This window comes from Myotis davidii, unplaced genomic scaffold, assembly GCF_000327345.1.
Source record: "Myotis davidii unplaced genomic scaffold, ASM32734v1 scaffold590, whole genome shotgun sequence".
NCBI lineage: Eukaryota > Metazoa > Chordata > Mammalia > Chiroptera > Vespertilionidae > Myotis > Myotis davidii.
Genome location: NW_006282381.1, coordinates 318,595 through 334,814, shown reverse-complemented (window position 1 = coordinate 334,814; position 16,220 = coordinate 318,595). Strand labels below are relative to the sequence as shown.

Here is a 16,220-nt window from a genome sequence, read left to right as displayed (position 1 = left end):
AGGAATTAATAGAAAAGCAGCGAAGAGAAGAGGAACTGAAAGAACTGAAGGAATACAGAATATCCTTTGTACTTTGAGAGAAGGTGTCAGTTTTCCCATCAACATGTACAATTTTGGTTTCTTTGTAAATAGAATGAAGGTCTTTATATTTATTGATTTCAAAGGGGAAGGGAGAGGAAGAGAGGAACATCAATGATGAGAGAGAATCATTGATTGGCTGCCTCCTACACGCCCCCTACTCGAGCCCGCAACCTGGGCATGTGCCCTGACCGAGAATCGAACCATGATCTCCTGATTCATACGTCAGTGCTGGACCATTGAGCCACGACGGCCTTTCCAATGGTGATATTTTGATGACTGAATAACTCACTGGTACTGATCTACGGAGTTATGTTGCATGTAAGAATCTGTTGCAATCAGAAGTCCAAATCCTTTAGAATTAACTAAAGGCCTAAATCCTAATAATCAAGTAATGGTTCTCCCATACCTCCAGGTACCTGGGTCAAAAATTACCTCCAAAATGTGCTCCAAATCTGTGTAGCTCTTGCTCTCTGTACTGCCATTGCAGAGTCATCGACTCTTCTCTGGACTGCTGTGGCCATTCATATAGCCTCAGCTGCTTCTCTCGTCCCCAATAGTCATTTCTCAGGGACATTTGAAAACATGCAGGGGATCATGTCACTTTACTGTTTGAGCATTAGTGGCCTCCAGGTGCATTTAAACTTAAGTCTACATTCTTTACCAGGCCCTACAGGGCTCAGCATTATTTAGGCCAACTCCCCTCCCCACTGCATCTGAACTCACTCTTCCTAGTGTTCGCTGTACTGCAGCCCACTGGCCTTCCTATGTCCCTCTTACTGAACTTGGTGTTTCCATCCCAAGGCCTTTGTAGTTGCATTCTTGGCCACGAATGCTCGGCCCTCAGATTTTACAAGGCTCGTTTCATGGCCCTCAGGTCTCAGTTCACATCTCCCTCCCTAATAGACTTTCCCTGAGCAGCCCACCTAAAATTGCACCCCCTTCCATCACTGTCTAGAATGTCATTTTTAATAGTACTTGTCACTACCTGAGTCTTGGTTTGTTTGCCTCTCACCTGCTGGAAGGTAAAGTAAGCTTTATACGAACAGGGACTTGGCCATCACTGATTTTTCAGTGCCTGGTATGTAGTGGTTTCTTGGTATATATTTGGATAAAGTAATGAATGATTCATAGGAGAGGTTAATAAGACCACCCTAGTTTTTTTTCTCCTATGAGAATTTTTTTTTTTAAGGGAAGAGGGTTGGTTTCTTTAAAAAAAATTTTTTTAATTGATTACAGAGGGGGAAGGAGGGAGAGAGAGAGAGGCGGCGGGGGGGATGGGACATCAATGATGAGAGTGAATCATTGATTGGCTGCCTCCTGCACACCCCACACTGGGGATGGAGCCTGCAACCCGGGCATGTGCTCTGACTGAGAATCGAACCGTGACCTCCTGGTTCATAGGTCAGTGCTCAGCCATTTGAGCCATGCTGGCCAGGCCTCCTATGAGAAATCTTATGTGAATATTTCAAAGCTTATATGTTGAATAACTTTACTAGTGTGATTGAGCAGGCTTCACTTCCGAGTGATGTGACACTGCTGTGTGTGTTGATATTTTTTTGCAGACAGTGTACAGTGGGTTCTATTAAAGAGTTATATGGGAGAAAGTGTGCAAAGGTTCCTCGGGATTTGGCTTAAATCAAGGCGACGGTGATTGAAATAAGGTGGCAGCATAGTGTCACAAAACCTCTTAATTGGTAGCAAAAGACCTGGCTTCCCGTCCTAGCTCTAGTGGCTTTCTGGTGTAACGTTAAGATAGGAGCTGATGGAAAGTTACCCCTCAATCCCAACTGGAGGATTGAGAGTGATTATTCGGAAGCTCGCCTCTGCTGACCCCAGAACAGCAGTACGCACTGGGGTTTGCAGACATGGGCCGAATGTGTGTGGCATTGTTTCAGGCACCAGGCTTTTTCCGCTAAGGAAGGACATTAATGACACGTCTCACATGAATTGTCCTGTTTCATGTGCTTAATTTGCTAGGCTAGCAAATAAGACCCAGTGCCTCCCAAAGCAGCATTCTGGAAAGCAGTGCTGGTTATGGATGAGAGGCCCTTCGGTTTCCAACTCAAAGGGAAGAATGAACGGCAGCAGTGAGGCCAAAGAAACTTTCCTGTCCTGGTAACATTACAGCCACCTTGACGAGGCCCCAGGGGTATTGGCTTTTGTCAGAATCTTGGAAAGTTCTGACTCTTTAGAAAAACCGAAGAAAAACAAGCCTTCCAACTCACTGGAGTATATGCACTCATCCCAAGGGTGACTGTAGCCAGAGACATGTTGAGGTAGGAATTGGAGGACTCGACATTTGTTTATGGAAGCTCTTGGCTCTTGGCTTTAACTGACCTTTATAATATGATACATTTTGTAATGTGATACTTGTGAATACAAATAAGCTCTGGTTTGTGCCATATAAACAGCAGACCTCTACTTTCCTTTAGCCACATTATGTGTTAAGAATTGTAATTTTTTTAAAAATGCCTTTTAATGAGTCCCTTGAGAGATTTGAGGTGTGTTTGTGTATTGAAAGCATTTTACAGGAGAGGGACGTATGAAAAAAATGGCTTATGCTTTGGATATGGATCAGAAATAATATTACCACCTTCCTCCCATTTTCCCTGCCTCCCCAAAAGAAAAGGATGAACACTTTTCTTCACTTTAAAAGAATAAAAAATTAAGTGGGTTTTTTTTGTCTGCGTCCTGGTATTATAAATACACGAGTACTTTCATTGTGTTAATTCCAATTTGTTTTATTTTTCAACATTTAATATTAAGAATTTTCTTTGAGTTTCTATTCCTTAATGTTGGAGTTGTAGGGAAGAATCACAGCATGCTCATGGTTTTTGGCGTTCTATACTAGAAAGATAAGATCTGTTTCTTTTTTGTTCTTTTTTTTAATATAAATATTGTGAAAGAATTACATATGTAATTCCCCCCCGTTGCCTTCACCACCCTATTGTCTGTGTCTATAGATTATGCTCTTTCTTTTTAAAATATATTTTTATTGATATCAGAAAGGAAGGGGGAGAGAGAAACATCAATCATGAGAGAGAATCAGTGATCCATTGCCTCCTGCACGTCCTCCACTGGGGATCAAGCCCACAGCCTGGGCATGTGCCCTGACCAGGAATCAAACCAGAGACCCTTTAGTCTGCAAGACAACACTCTTATCCACTGAGCCAAACTGTCTAGGGCTCATTTTTATTCTTTTTTTTTTTTTTTAACAAATTTAAAATGTTTATTGATACACTTAAAAATTTTAGTGACAGCCCTAATCGGTTTGGCTCAGTGGATAGAGCGTCGGCCTGTGGACTGAAGGGTCTCAGGTTCGATTCCAGTCAAGGGCATGTACCTGGGTTGCGGGCACATCCCCAATAGGGTGTGTGCAGGAGGCAGCTGATTGATGTTTCTAACTCTCTATCCCTCTCCCTTCCTTTCTGTAAAAAAAAAAATCAATAAAATATATATTTTTTAAAAATTATAGTAACAGTCCTGTCCAGGTGGCTTGGTCGGTTGGAGCATCCTCGCATGCCTTGAAAGGTTTCGGGTTCAATTCCTAGTCAGGGCACATCCCTGGGTTTGGGTTCAATCCCTGGTCTGGGTGCATTTGGGAGGCACCTGATTGATGCTTCTCTCTCTCCATTTTTATTCTTAAAAAGGATGAACATTTAGTCTTAATATCTTATCTGTTCCCATAATGACCTTAAAAACATGAAACTGATGAAACAGTAGTATTGAACCAAATGCATAATCCTCATTGAATAATGCAAATATTTAAGGTAACTGGTGTTCATAAGAACAGAGGTAGTGCCTGGAAAATGATCAGAATTAGACTTTCCTTATTTCTGATACCCAATGTTCTCCATTGTTTAAAGACAAATAAGCAGCTTAGACCATACACCCACCCCATCCCCACCTCTTGGGGTTGATAGTACACGCTTCTAAGATTCCTTGGGCACTAGATGTCACTATTGCTCCAAGAGGGCTCGACTGCGTCTTAAGAAGTTGCACCCTGTTGGAACACTTGTCTATTGCATAATAGGTTGTGAGAGAATGGAAGGGAAGGTGGAGAGGAGGCAGGTAGAGAGAACAAGAGAAAGTGACAGACCTTGAAAGCCAGAGGTTGACAGCAAGCATGAAAAAAGTGATGCCACCAGGAACAGGTGATGCTTCAAAATCAACTTTTTGGTTCTTGGGTTGTGTTATTAAAATCACCTTGAGGGAGGATTTAAAACTGGTTCCTGGGCCTCTGGAGGTCCACATCCGGAGGCTTGTGACAGGAGAGGGGGTGGTGACTGATCAACACGAAGACTCTGTTTTTTAATGAACTTAAGTGGTTTTGATGTTGCCTTGCACCAGCAGAGTAGGAGGTAGTCTTCGTCGTGTCTAAGATTGATGCCATTAATAGTCATAGGACATTCTGCAAAATTGGAAAAGCAAACATTTTCAGGGAAGCCATATTTTTTTCTGTTGCATTTATAGTCCTTAAGGTTTTTTGTTTTCCCCAACGAGCATGATAACGACTATGTCTTCGGTAGTAGCAGGTTTTCTGGCTGTACGCAGATTTTCATAGAGAATCGGAGGGGAAAAGTTCCCTTGCCTATTATTTTATGCTTGATTTGCCATCTTCCTCTGTGTTCACCTTCATTTCTCTTGAAATCAGCTGGATTTGACTGGCAGAATAAAGGGGAGGGCTTTTTCAAATCAGTAGGCTAAACATGACTTGGCAGAGCCAAAGTGCTGGTGGATTAGATTTGCATTCCTTCTCAATTCATCATTGTCCTGGCACAGCCCTTCCGTTTGCTTAGTTGGACCCTTAACCTGTAACTCACAGTAATCTCAACAAGGTTGGAATTGCTCCAGAAAACAAGAAGGAAGTGGAGAAGAAAGTGGCCATGAAACCCATAGAAACCAAGAACAAGTTCTCCCAGGCAAAGCTGTTGGCGGGAGCTGTGAAGCATAAGAGGTCAGCCGACACTTGCACAGCTTAAACCTCCCTCTGACCGTGTCCTCTGAAATGCCTCTTGGAATGATAGCCAGAGCTAAGCGTGAGTCTCCGTGAAGTTCCCTCGGGAGCCTCCCCTGGCTCCCCCTTCCCAATTACATATGGTCTATACCCTCGGAGCCTGGTCTCTGACTGCCCATTCAGCATAGTAATGGCTACTCAGCCTTGGGCACCTGCTGTGTGCCTGGCATTGTGCTAAGTGCTTTCTGCGCATGATCTCATCTCTTCCTCCTCAACAAGTGTATGAACTACAAGTGACTTACAGGTGAGGAGACCGTGAATTTGAGAGGTTGAGACTTTTATCCAAGGTCACAAAATAATAGGAGAGGTGGAGTGTAATAGTCGGGCATTTGTGTTTCTAGGCAAACGAGGTAGCAAGGTCTATGAAAGGATTTGTTCAGGGTGTAATAAGAGCAGGGAAGAGGAGACACCTGAGGCTGCCTGGAGGGCGTGTGCTCCTGCTGGAGAAGTTAGGAAGACTTTAGAAAGGAGATGTTTAGTGAGGAGGACTAGGGCTTTGACAGGCAGACAGGAGAGGGCCAGCCCCTGCTAGCAGCAAAGGCATTGTGGCTGTACGAACATGGCCCCGTGATAGGGTCACAGACCTGGCTGGGCTCCGCCTGGTTGCTGGGGGCGTGGCAGCAGTGCCTAGAGATTTGGGTAAGTTCTTTGTTAGGTTCGCTCCTCCCTTTCCAAATCCTCAATGGCACCAAAGCGACTAAATCTGGTTATTTCAGTTTGACCACCATACCACAGGCAAAATGATATAAAGTTTTTAAGTGCAGTCCATTAGGAGAATCAATATGGTGTATTGTCAGCCAGCCACGTGTATTGAACAGAGTGTATTGATGCAGTCTTGTGGTTTGGCACACCATCGGCTGCAGATGTTCTAGAACATTGTTTACGTGTAAAAATGTCGTTATGACATAGCAGCAGAGGGGAGGAGGATCAGCAGCCTGAAGAGGCTCGTTGCCCGAGCTAGGAATTATTCCTTTCACATTTTCACAGAAGCTCTCATGCTTGGCCCAGTGTCTTTCAGGATTTGGGCCTGAGTCCATTAGAAAGGGCTTTCTAAGTGGGAGTCACCTCAGTAGCGTCTTCCGCCAGCAGAGTGGGTCTTATAACTGTCTCCCGTACAGTCCTTAGCGTACTCGGTGACATGCATATAACCCCTTTTTGGCTTTGAAACTACATCATTTATTGTTATTTTGTGTAACAAGGTGATAAATGAGTCTCCTGGGGCCGGAGTTCCTAATGTTTCCAGCCTGGGTTTATAGACTCACTTGGGCGTTCGTTAATGGGCTTCTAGGCCTCACGCAAATTCTGGTGCAATAAGTTTGGAGTGAGTCAGTCTGGGAGTTTATTTAAGTCTAATTAACATCCATCACCACACATAGTTACAATATTTTTTTTCTTGTGATGAGAACTAAGATCTACTCTCTTAGTGACTTTCAGACATACAATACAGTATTATAACTAGTCTCTATCTATACAATACAGTATTACTAACTAGTCACCAGACCGTACATTACATCCCCAAGACTTGTTTACTTTATAACCGGAAGTTTGTACTGTTTGAAGGTGGTCAAATCTACCACTTATTTTATGGTTAGATCATTTTATATTTTGTTCATGAAATTCTTCCTACCCTGAGGTCATAAGATAGTTTTTCTTCTAAAGTTTAGAGTTTCGTCTTTCACATGGTAGTCTTGAATCCATCTGTCATTGATTTTTGTGAAGGGTATGAGGTAGGGATCCCATTTCAATTTTTTTCTTCAAACAAAAAGCAAATTTTCTAGCATCTTTTACTAAATATATGTATCCCCTCCCCCAAGGAGTCTTTAATATCACCTCTGTCTTATAACAAGTTTCCAGACATGTATCGGTTTTTTTGTTTTGTTTTGTTTTTATATATTTTATTGATTTTTTTTTACAGAGAGGAAGGGAGAGAGGTAGTTAGAAACATCGATGAGAGAGAAACATCGATCAGCTGCCTCCTGCACATCTCCTACTGGGATGTGCCTGCAACCAAGGTACATGCCCTTGACCGGAATCGAACCTGGGACCTTTCCATCCACAGGCTGACGCTTTATCCACTGAGCCAAACCGATTTCGGCTGTATTGGTTTGTTTGAGGGTTTTTTTTTCCTTGTCCTTGGATCTGTTGGACCTGTTGGACCCGTACCATTCTGGGTAATTATTGTTGCTTTTTAATAAATCTTGATATCTGGTCGGGCAAGTCATATCTATTCTTGGCCACTTTGTTCGTCCATATAAATTTTAGATTTAAGTTCTTTTAAAATCTCTATGGACATTTTTATTGGAATGTTATTTAAATTGCATGATAAATTTATAGAGAGAACAGATCTTTATGGATTTGAGTCCTCCTGTTGTGGCATATATCTACATTTATTGATTTCCTTTAATGTCATTCTATAAAGTCTTATAATTATTTTTCAAAAAAGTTATGCACAGCCCAGCCGGTGTGGCTCAGTGGTTGAGTGTCGGCCTAAAAGCCAGGAGGTCATGGTTTGATTTCCGCCCTGGGTTGTAGACTCAATCCCCAGTGGCGGGCAGGCAGGAGGCAGCCAGTCAATGATTCTAATCATTGATGCTTTTTCCTCTCTCTCTCTCTCTCTCTCTTTTTCTCTCTCTCTCTTCCCCCCCCCTTTCCTCTCTGAAATCAATAAAAATATATATTAAAAAAAAGTTGTGCACATTTTTTCTTAAATTTATTCCTAAGTATTTTATATTTTTGCTGCTGGTGTGTAAAAATGTAGTCAATGGAATATTTACATCCAGCCACCAGCTCTTATTAACTTTAATAATTTATCAGTGGATTCTTTTGAAATTTTTATGTAGAAAGTTACCATCTGTAAATAATGACAGTTGTATTCTCTTCCTTGTGTTTTTTAATTCCTTTTTCTTATCTTACCTCACTGGCTAGGACCACCAGGAAAATGTTAGAAACAACTCTGCACATTCTAGTTTTAAACATAATGTTTATAACTTTCACTTCTAAGATTAGTATTGATCGTTTTTGTTTGTTTCAGATATCCTTTGGCAAGCAAGTTAAGGAAGTTCTGTTCCTAGTTTGATAAGAGGTTCTTTTGTAGCCATTAACGGTTAAATTTTGTCATATTCTTTTTCTGCTTTTGAGTTGATCAAATAATTTTTTCTTTTTTCTGTTACAGAGAAAAAGTAAACTTATAGATTTTTCTAATGTTGTATTCCTGTGAGAAACCCAGTGTGGCAGTGATATATTGTTACTTTTCTTAACTCCACTGGCTTGTTGTTTTGCTTATATTTTGTATCAGTTGTTGAATCTATGTTCTTGAGGGAGACTGGCCTGTATCCCCCCCCAGTTTTATCTTATTTTGACATGAAAATGAAAACTAGCTTTAGAGAATGATTCAGGGAGTGTTCCTTCTCTTCCCTTCAGGAGTGTGTATAAGTTGGTAGTGTTCTCGTTTGTGAAAGCTTAGTAGAACTAGATAAAATCATTTTTGTCCCCCCTTTAAAATTTTTATGATTATGGTACTAAGATTATCTATATATTTCTGAGTCAGTTTAATTTGGTTTTATTTTCTGGGAATTCACCCATTTTGTCTTGTTTCAAATACATTAACTAAAGTTGTTAGTATTTTTTTTCTGATTGTTACTCTATCTGGAATTGTCTCATTTTGTTAAGTTTTTAGGTGTGTGTCCTATGTACTGATTTACAATTTAGTCTGTTGATCTTTTTACTGGTAGGGTTGGATTTATTAGGATTTTTTATAGTTTTTTAAAAATTGTTTATTTGAGAGAGAAAAAAGGGGAGAGAGAAACAACGATTTGTTGTTCCACTTATTTATGCATTCATTGGTTGATTCATTGGCGTATTGGGATGATGCTCCAACCAACTGAGCTACCCAGCCAGGGTGATACAGTTTTTACTATCTTAATGTTATTTGTCTTTAAAGAATTTTTTCTTGTATTCTTCTTGCTTTAAAAAAAATTAAGATTAAAAATTACTTCATTCAGTTTTTCTTTCTTCCTACTACTAGTTTGGATTTAGGTATTCTATTTCTGTTCTTTTGATGGCCAACCTTGCAATTGACCAGCATACTTAGGAAAACCTAAAATAAATTGCTATCTTACTTCCCTGCAAAATTATACACCAACCTTAGGACTTTGAGCTACAATCACCTTCTTCCTTTCTTACATGCTTAGGACTTTAGTATGATCATGTTTGACACCACAAATTAGATGTGTGTGTGTGTGTGTGTGTGTGTGTGTCTGTTTATACAGGCAACATTGTGTTTAGATTTATATTTGTATTTGCCAGGTTTTTGGTGTTTTTTTCCCCCACCATTCTTTCCTTCTGGAATTAAGTCCTTCCTTCTCGATTATTTCCTTCCTCATTGAAGTACACTGTTTAGATGATCTTTTAATGAAGGCCTTTTAGATGACTTTCAGAATCTCTAGCATGTAACTAAAGATGCTTCCTTCGGTCTTTAATAACTTAAACTAAATTTTTGTCACTTATGAACATGTCCAGATAGTCTTGAAATCCGTCTGTGGTTCTATCCAAGATGAATAAATGATGAGGACAACAAAGGATCTGAAGTGTAGGAAACGGTTGTAGCTATAACACTTTATCCCTTGAATTGGTCAGGGGTTTCAGTTGTCTTTATAACCAATAATATAACCAAGGGGAGACTCTGAAATGCAGACTTTTTATTTCAGATTATTCTAGTTCCTTGAGGCTGCCTCAGAGCCATATAAATGGTTATTGGAGCTCCTGATCCCAAAGCTTTGATCCCCAAGATTGGACTTAGCTCATATCACCATGTTTTCTGTTACAGCTCAGAGAGTGGCAACAGTGTAAAAAGGCTGAAATCGGATCCTGACCCAGATGACAAGAATCAAGGTGGGTGGCAGCTTTCACTTCTTTACTCATAATACCAAATAGTAAAGGGCTGGAAAGCATTGCACTTAGGAATGACGGCGTTTATCTCTAAGCAGGCCTACCTAAACGTAATTTACCAAACTTTTTTTACCAAGCAGGATTTATACCCAAGAGTATGTCAGCTGCCCTGCAAAGTACTATGTTAGAAACCTGTGGAACTGATAAGTGGCCATTGTGCTTCCTAGGAGTGCGTACACAGCCAGAGCCCTGGTCATATCACCTCTTCTCACAAAGGATTTTTCTCTGTTTTCCCCAAATGTCAAGTTTCTTGATTTCACCTGGCTTGCTACCAGTGAGAGGTAGAATGCCAGGCTCCTGCTGATGGTTGATTGGAGCGAGCCTAGTTTTAGTACAGTTTCCAGGACTACACTTTCTTTGGTGGTTATTTTTATGTGATCAAATCTGACACTGCATTAAGTGGCACAGTTGTAAGTGAAGGTGCGCGTATCCTGGGTGCTGGATCAAGAATGGGAAATTCAAGAGTGTTTTCATTTCTACCTCTGACTCCCTGTGGGATTGAGAGTCTGAGCTAAACTCAGTGGATCATCCATAAAACAGGGCTTAATTTATTTTCTCTCAAAAAAAAATAATGGATATTTTAAAATCTGTATCTACTGAGCACTGGTAATGGCCAACCGTTGCTGATACCTTTTGCTGTATAATCTACTTTTTAAAAAAATACATTTTTATTGATTTCAGAGAGGAAAGGAGAGGGAGCGAAAGAGAGAGAAACATCAATGAGAGAAAATCATCATCGGGTGCCTCCTGCATGCCCCACATTGGGGATGGAGCCTGCAACCCAGGCACGTGCCCTGACTGGGAATCTAACTGTGACCTCCTGGTTCGTGGGTTGATGATGCTCAGTCACTGAGCCACACTGGCCAGGCTCTTCATTCCTTTTTAAGGCTGTCTAGTATTCCATCATATGGTTTTACATAGTATATTTATCCCATTTTTTATTGATGAACGTTTATATAGCTTTCACTTTTATGATGTTGTATTAAATAATCCTATACATGCATCGTTTTTCATAGTCACAAATATCAGGCTAAATACATGGAGTTATTAGGTCAAAAAGAATATACTGTGGCTGCTTAAATAGCATAAGTGTATACTGTGTATACTTCATGGAAATCTTAAACATATCTCAGCCAGGTAATTCGTAACTCTGCATCTGGTGCTTAGTCCCTGGTAGGAAGTATTTGCATGAGTCAGAGGAAAGGAAAACTGGGGGGTCTTTACAGTGAGGTGCACACGTGTTCAGAGCCATCTTTTTTGGCATTCTAAACGCCTTCTTCCTCCCCCTTCCCTTCGTACAGCAGAAGCTGGGCAAGAAATACCTTCTTTTGCTAGGAGCTAAGGCCACACAGGAGAAATGTCTGCTGTGTCTTGCTTCAGGGTCTTGTCCTCAGCAGTAGGAGGATCTGTCCCCTTGGTCCCCCAGAAGATAGTTCTGTGGCCCCGGGGAGAGGCAGGCTTCCCCCACTGGAGCTTCTGGGCTTGAGCTCTGCGCAGAATGCACATGCTGACCCCATCTCCTCTCAAGTCACGCAGCTGTCTGAATCGCAGGCACATTCTCTGTTAGTAATTTTCAGTGTTAATTTGCTGTGACAATGTGGTCCTGCAATTGCAGCAGTTGGCAGGAAACTTCCCCAAACGGCTGAGATCAGAGGGCACCATTTTGTTCTTTTTGGACAGTTAACTGCTTTTGGAATGAAATTTGTCAGAGTCGTAGTCTCTTTTCTTTCTTGAAACCTCCTAGATAATTGGGAGATTTGGTCTTTTGGTTTGAACTCTGCTGACGCCACGGAGTTCTAGATCTTTGGTTGCCTTTCTGAGGCTGCCGTCCACCCTTCCCTTCGGCCAGCTCTGGTCCTCACAGGTACTGTAGACTTGTCCTTCTTTTCTAAGAAAGTCACCCTGAAATACTTAATAAAATGTCACATCTCACTGAGCAGCTATTTTTCTAAGTAACTGACTCATATCCTAAATATTTTTCTAACAGAATACTGAAAGTACATTGTGTATGTAACTTAACACAGTGAATGGCATACAGTAATGATGTTTACTTTGAATTTATATTAGTTCATACAAACACTCCATCCATGCTTTTGTTCCGGCCCTCCGGTCCAGTTTAAGAACCCATTGTGGCCCTCGAGTCAAAAAGTTTGCCCACCCTGGTATAATGTCATGTCCACCCCCCAACATTTTTACCACCCCCCAAAAAAGATTTTTGCCAGTTGCAGTGAAACGCTTCCATGTCTTGAACACATTTTCCTGCATTCTCACACATTGTGGGCACTGGCCCGCTCTGTGCCAGGCCCTGTGCTGTATGCCCAGTGGGTGGCACGAGGAAGAAAGAACCCTTGTCCTGCGGAGACTCACGGTTAGAGGAGAATATAGACAAGCAATCCCTGTTGTCTCTGGGGCTGCCCCGTGGTCCCCCGCCCTCCTGGCTGTAATACTGGATGCCTGTGGTCACAGAGACGTGGGACTGATCCTCCCTAATTTAAGTGACCCAGGATGCTCTTTGGATTTTTGCATTTACCTTTAAAAAAATTTGCCTGAATAGGTAGTATATGCACATAATAGAAAATTCTAAAGGGACAAAGGAGTGTGGAGTAGAAAGTTGTCTCTCCTGTTTTCCAACCACTGAGTTTTTTTTCCCCAGAGCAGCCCGTTACGAATTTTTAATGTCTTTTTTTCAGACATTATCATGCATAAACCTGAGCATGTCCCACCACACACACAGATTGTACCTTAAACGCACCCATGTCTTTCTCATTTAGCACAGTGCTTTGTGGACCATTTGATACAGTAAACAGGGATGTTTACACTTCTGGGCAGCTGAATAGTAGTCCATTGCTTAAATGAGCCCCTATTGATGGACGTTTCGATGGTCTGCACACTTGCTGCTGTCGGCAGTGCTGCAGGGCATGTTCTCGTAGGAACATCATGTACGTCTGAAGGACATTGCTGAACTGCCCTGCCCCTCGCCCAGCAAAATATAAAGATGCCTGTTCCCCTTATTTTCCCTTCTTACATACTGTTTATTCTCCTGTGTTTAAAATTCATCTCCTTTTTCTGTGACTGTTCACTTTTCCATTTGGTTATTGGTTGGTTGGTTTCAGAAGAACTCGTTATACCTTGTAAGTTTTTAATACTTGTTACAGATACTTGCCTCTACTTTCTTGTGCCTTGTGGCCCTCTCTGCAGGCACTGTCAGCTCTCATTCCACTTTTCTACATCTCCCTGTTTTAACGCTGCCTATCTTAGACCTTCCAGTAAGAAAAGGAGATATATTCTAGTCCTGAGCTCTGTGTCGGGGCATTTGCGATCTCTCTGAGCTTTTCATTGTATTTCCTGCTTACCCCCGATTTTATATACTAGGAACCATGTATCCTTTCGATATTTACATGAGCTATTAGTTCGGGCTTTGTTAAGACAAACCCTAGAAAATAGTACCCTTGTCAGTTGAGACGGTGAAGTTTGAACTCCAGCTCTTCCTCTGCAGTGAAGACCTCAGGAACCCTTTCAGTGCATGATTTTTTGATTCAGATTTAGTTTAACATTTTCTCTCGACGTGGCCTTTACCTAGCAGGTCGTTTGACCTCCCTCACCAGTAAAATGAGGGCTAAAACTTGCATGGCCGGTTGATGTAATGGCTCAGTGAGGCTGAGAACATTTAGAAGGAAGAAGGAGGGGTGGACTTCTTAACTTTTCCTTTAATCTTTAAGGCCTGCGTTCTCTAGATTGAGGCTCTCTGTCACTAAGGAGGCAGTGTAACGGGTGTCCTGGGGCAAGAGAGCCTCGACCTACTTGGTGACATTCCCCAGGGTCTTAAAATGCTCTCTGGCTGTGGCTTCCGCTCTCTCAGATGTAAAGGAGGAGGTGAGCTGGAGGGTGAGGGTGACAGTAGTGTCGCCCGCACAGGGTGGTTTTGAGGCTTCCCTGGGAAAGCTCTCGGCACAGTGCCTGGCGCATGGAAAGCAGACCATCAACTGGCAGAGGGTGATGAAGCTAAGTCCTCCCTCCTCCTTTGCAGAAGCCTCGTCTTGCGTGTCTCTTGGAAGCACATCCCTGAGTGGTCCCTCCATCCACTGCCCCTCGGCCGCGGTCTGTATCGGCATCCTCCCAGGCCTGGGCGCCTACTCTGGGAGCAGCGACTCCGAGTCCAGCTCGGACAGCGAAGGCACCATCAACGCCACCGGCAAGATCGTCTCCTCCATCTTCCGAACCAACAGCTTCCTCGAGGCACCCTAGCTTCTGTGTCCTTATCCAGGGAGCTCCTCCCCGAGGGTACACAGATGGCTCATCTGCCTGCAGGCATCGCCTCCCTCAGAAAACTTCTCTGCCTGCTTCCTGTGCACACCGGGACATTCTAACCGCGTCTCAAAACGTGCCGGCATCCCACTGTGTTTGGTTTCTCTTTCCAGTCCGGTGCAGATGCCCAGTCCGGCCCCTGCCTCTCTCCTCACTCACGTGGGGTGGGGGTCAGGGCCTGGCAGAAACCCCACTGAAAACGCCCTTGGAAGACAGGGCAGCTGGCTGGTACAGGGTTTGGGTTATGTTGCTTTCTTGTGGTTTTTTGTTTTGTTTTGTTTTGTTTTTTTTCCTTTCTGAACAGCACAGGGAAGCAAGGGCCATTCTTGGACAGGTGTTCTTTTAAACATTCTCTCCTAGATGAACGCATTGTTTGGTGGCACTGCATTGTGGAGATGCGGACGGAGAGAACTGGTCCAGGTAATGAACTCGCGCACTCCCCTGGAACTAACCAGTTCTTGATGTTGTGTGACTAAGATTAAAAACTACATCTGCAGGGGGTGTCACTTTGCACTCATCTTTCACTGTGAGGTGTTTCCTTACTCTGAGAAAACAGTCTTTCTCCTCCCTTTATCTAATCCCATTTAAAACTAAGCCTTAGCCTGGCTGGCATGGCTCAGTGGTGAGCGTCAACCTATGAGCCAGGAGGTCACAGTTCACTTCCTGATCAGGGCACATGCCTGGGTTGTGGGCTTGATCCCCAGTCTGGGGCATGTAGGAAGCAACCGATCAATGGTTATTTCTCATCATTGATGTTTTTTATCTCCTCACTCTCCCTTCTTTTTTGAAACCAATAAAAATATTTTTTAAAAGGAAAAAAAAAAGACTAAACCTTAGAGAAGCAGACATAGGCCTTATTTTATCAGAGCCAGAAATCACAAGGGCATATAGGTCTGTGGACAAGATGGCTTAGTTTTGGCGGCTCCTGGGTTCCTAGGGGACCCGCCCGCATATTCTGACTGCTCTGTATTCTGCCGAGGTTCCTCTTTGGTTGATACTTTTGTAGTTGTGGCTTCTAACTCTGGGAGCTATGTCTAGCTTAGAGGTGCTGCCCTGGCCCTTTCCTCCTTTTCTCTGCTGCCTCTCCTCCTCTCCCTTCCCACACAGAGCAGCTCCGAGGGGGTGAGCCGCCAAGACCTAGAGGTATTGCTCCACCTCTGTGTCTCAGAGACGGAGGGAGAAAAGGATGGAGGGAGACTGGTATGGAGGCCTCAAGAACAGGGGTAATTTAAAAAAAAAACTACCGGTTTGGCTCAGTGGATAGAGTGTCAGCCCGTGGACTGAAGGGTCCCGGGTTCGATTCTGGTTAAGGGCATATAACTGGGTTGCAGGTCCGATCCCCAGCCTTGGTAGGGGTGTGTGGGGGAGGCAACTGGTTGATGTGTCTCTTTCCATAGATGTTTCTGTCTCTCCCCTTCCCTCCCACTCTCTAAAAAATCAAGGGAAAACATCCTCAGGTGAGGATTAACCAAACCGAACCTGTAGGCCCCCTGCTTCGGGAGAACGGGCCTGTGCGGGCTCTTTTCTCCCCCGGCTTCCTACGCCAATTGTTTCTCCCTCCTCGGGTGTGAGACGGAGAGAGACAGGATGTGTGACACTGTGAGGCTGGCAGGCAGAGAAGCTGCTCGGTGTTAACGTGGGCAGAGAGGCCCCTGGATCTCATCCAACCCGCTCCTTCCCCCCTTCCCATGCAGTGGCATTCCAGTGCCCATTGGCAGATGGCGACTCCCCTTCACCCCGAGCTGATGCCTGAGGTTTCTTCCTCTTTTTCGAAACCACTTTGTGCTAATTGTTCCTGACCGGCAGCCCAGGCACGTCAGTTCCATTCGAACCAACAAGGCGTGTAGGTAAAACTGATGTAGGCACCTTC

The 16,220-nt window shown here is 43.2% G+C and overlaps 1 protein-coding gene across 1 annotated transcript in view; it reads left to right on the top strand.

Annotated features, from left to right (window-relative positions):
- Positions 1-14,867, top strand: part of FAM192A (family with sequence similarity 192 member A) — a 28,315-nt gene extending 13,448 nt beyond the window's left edge. Inside the window, exons 5-8 of the mRNA XM_015558778.1 lie at positions 3-59; positions 4,905-5,038; positions 9,924-9,988; positions 14,073-14,867. Coding sequence (XP_015414264.1) covers positions 3-59; positions 4,905-5,038; positions 9,924-9,988; positions 14,073-14,290 — 474 coding nt within the window. The 3' untranslated portion in view covers positions 14,291-14,867. The remainder of the gene's footprint in view (positions 1-2; positions 60-4,904; positions 5,039-9,923; positions 9,989-14,072) is intronic.
- Positions 14,868-16,220: the final 1,353 nt, after the last annotated feature.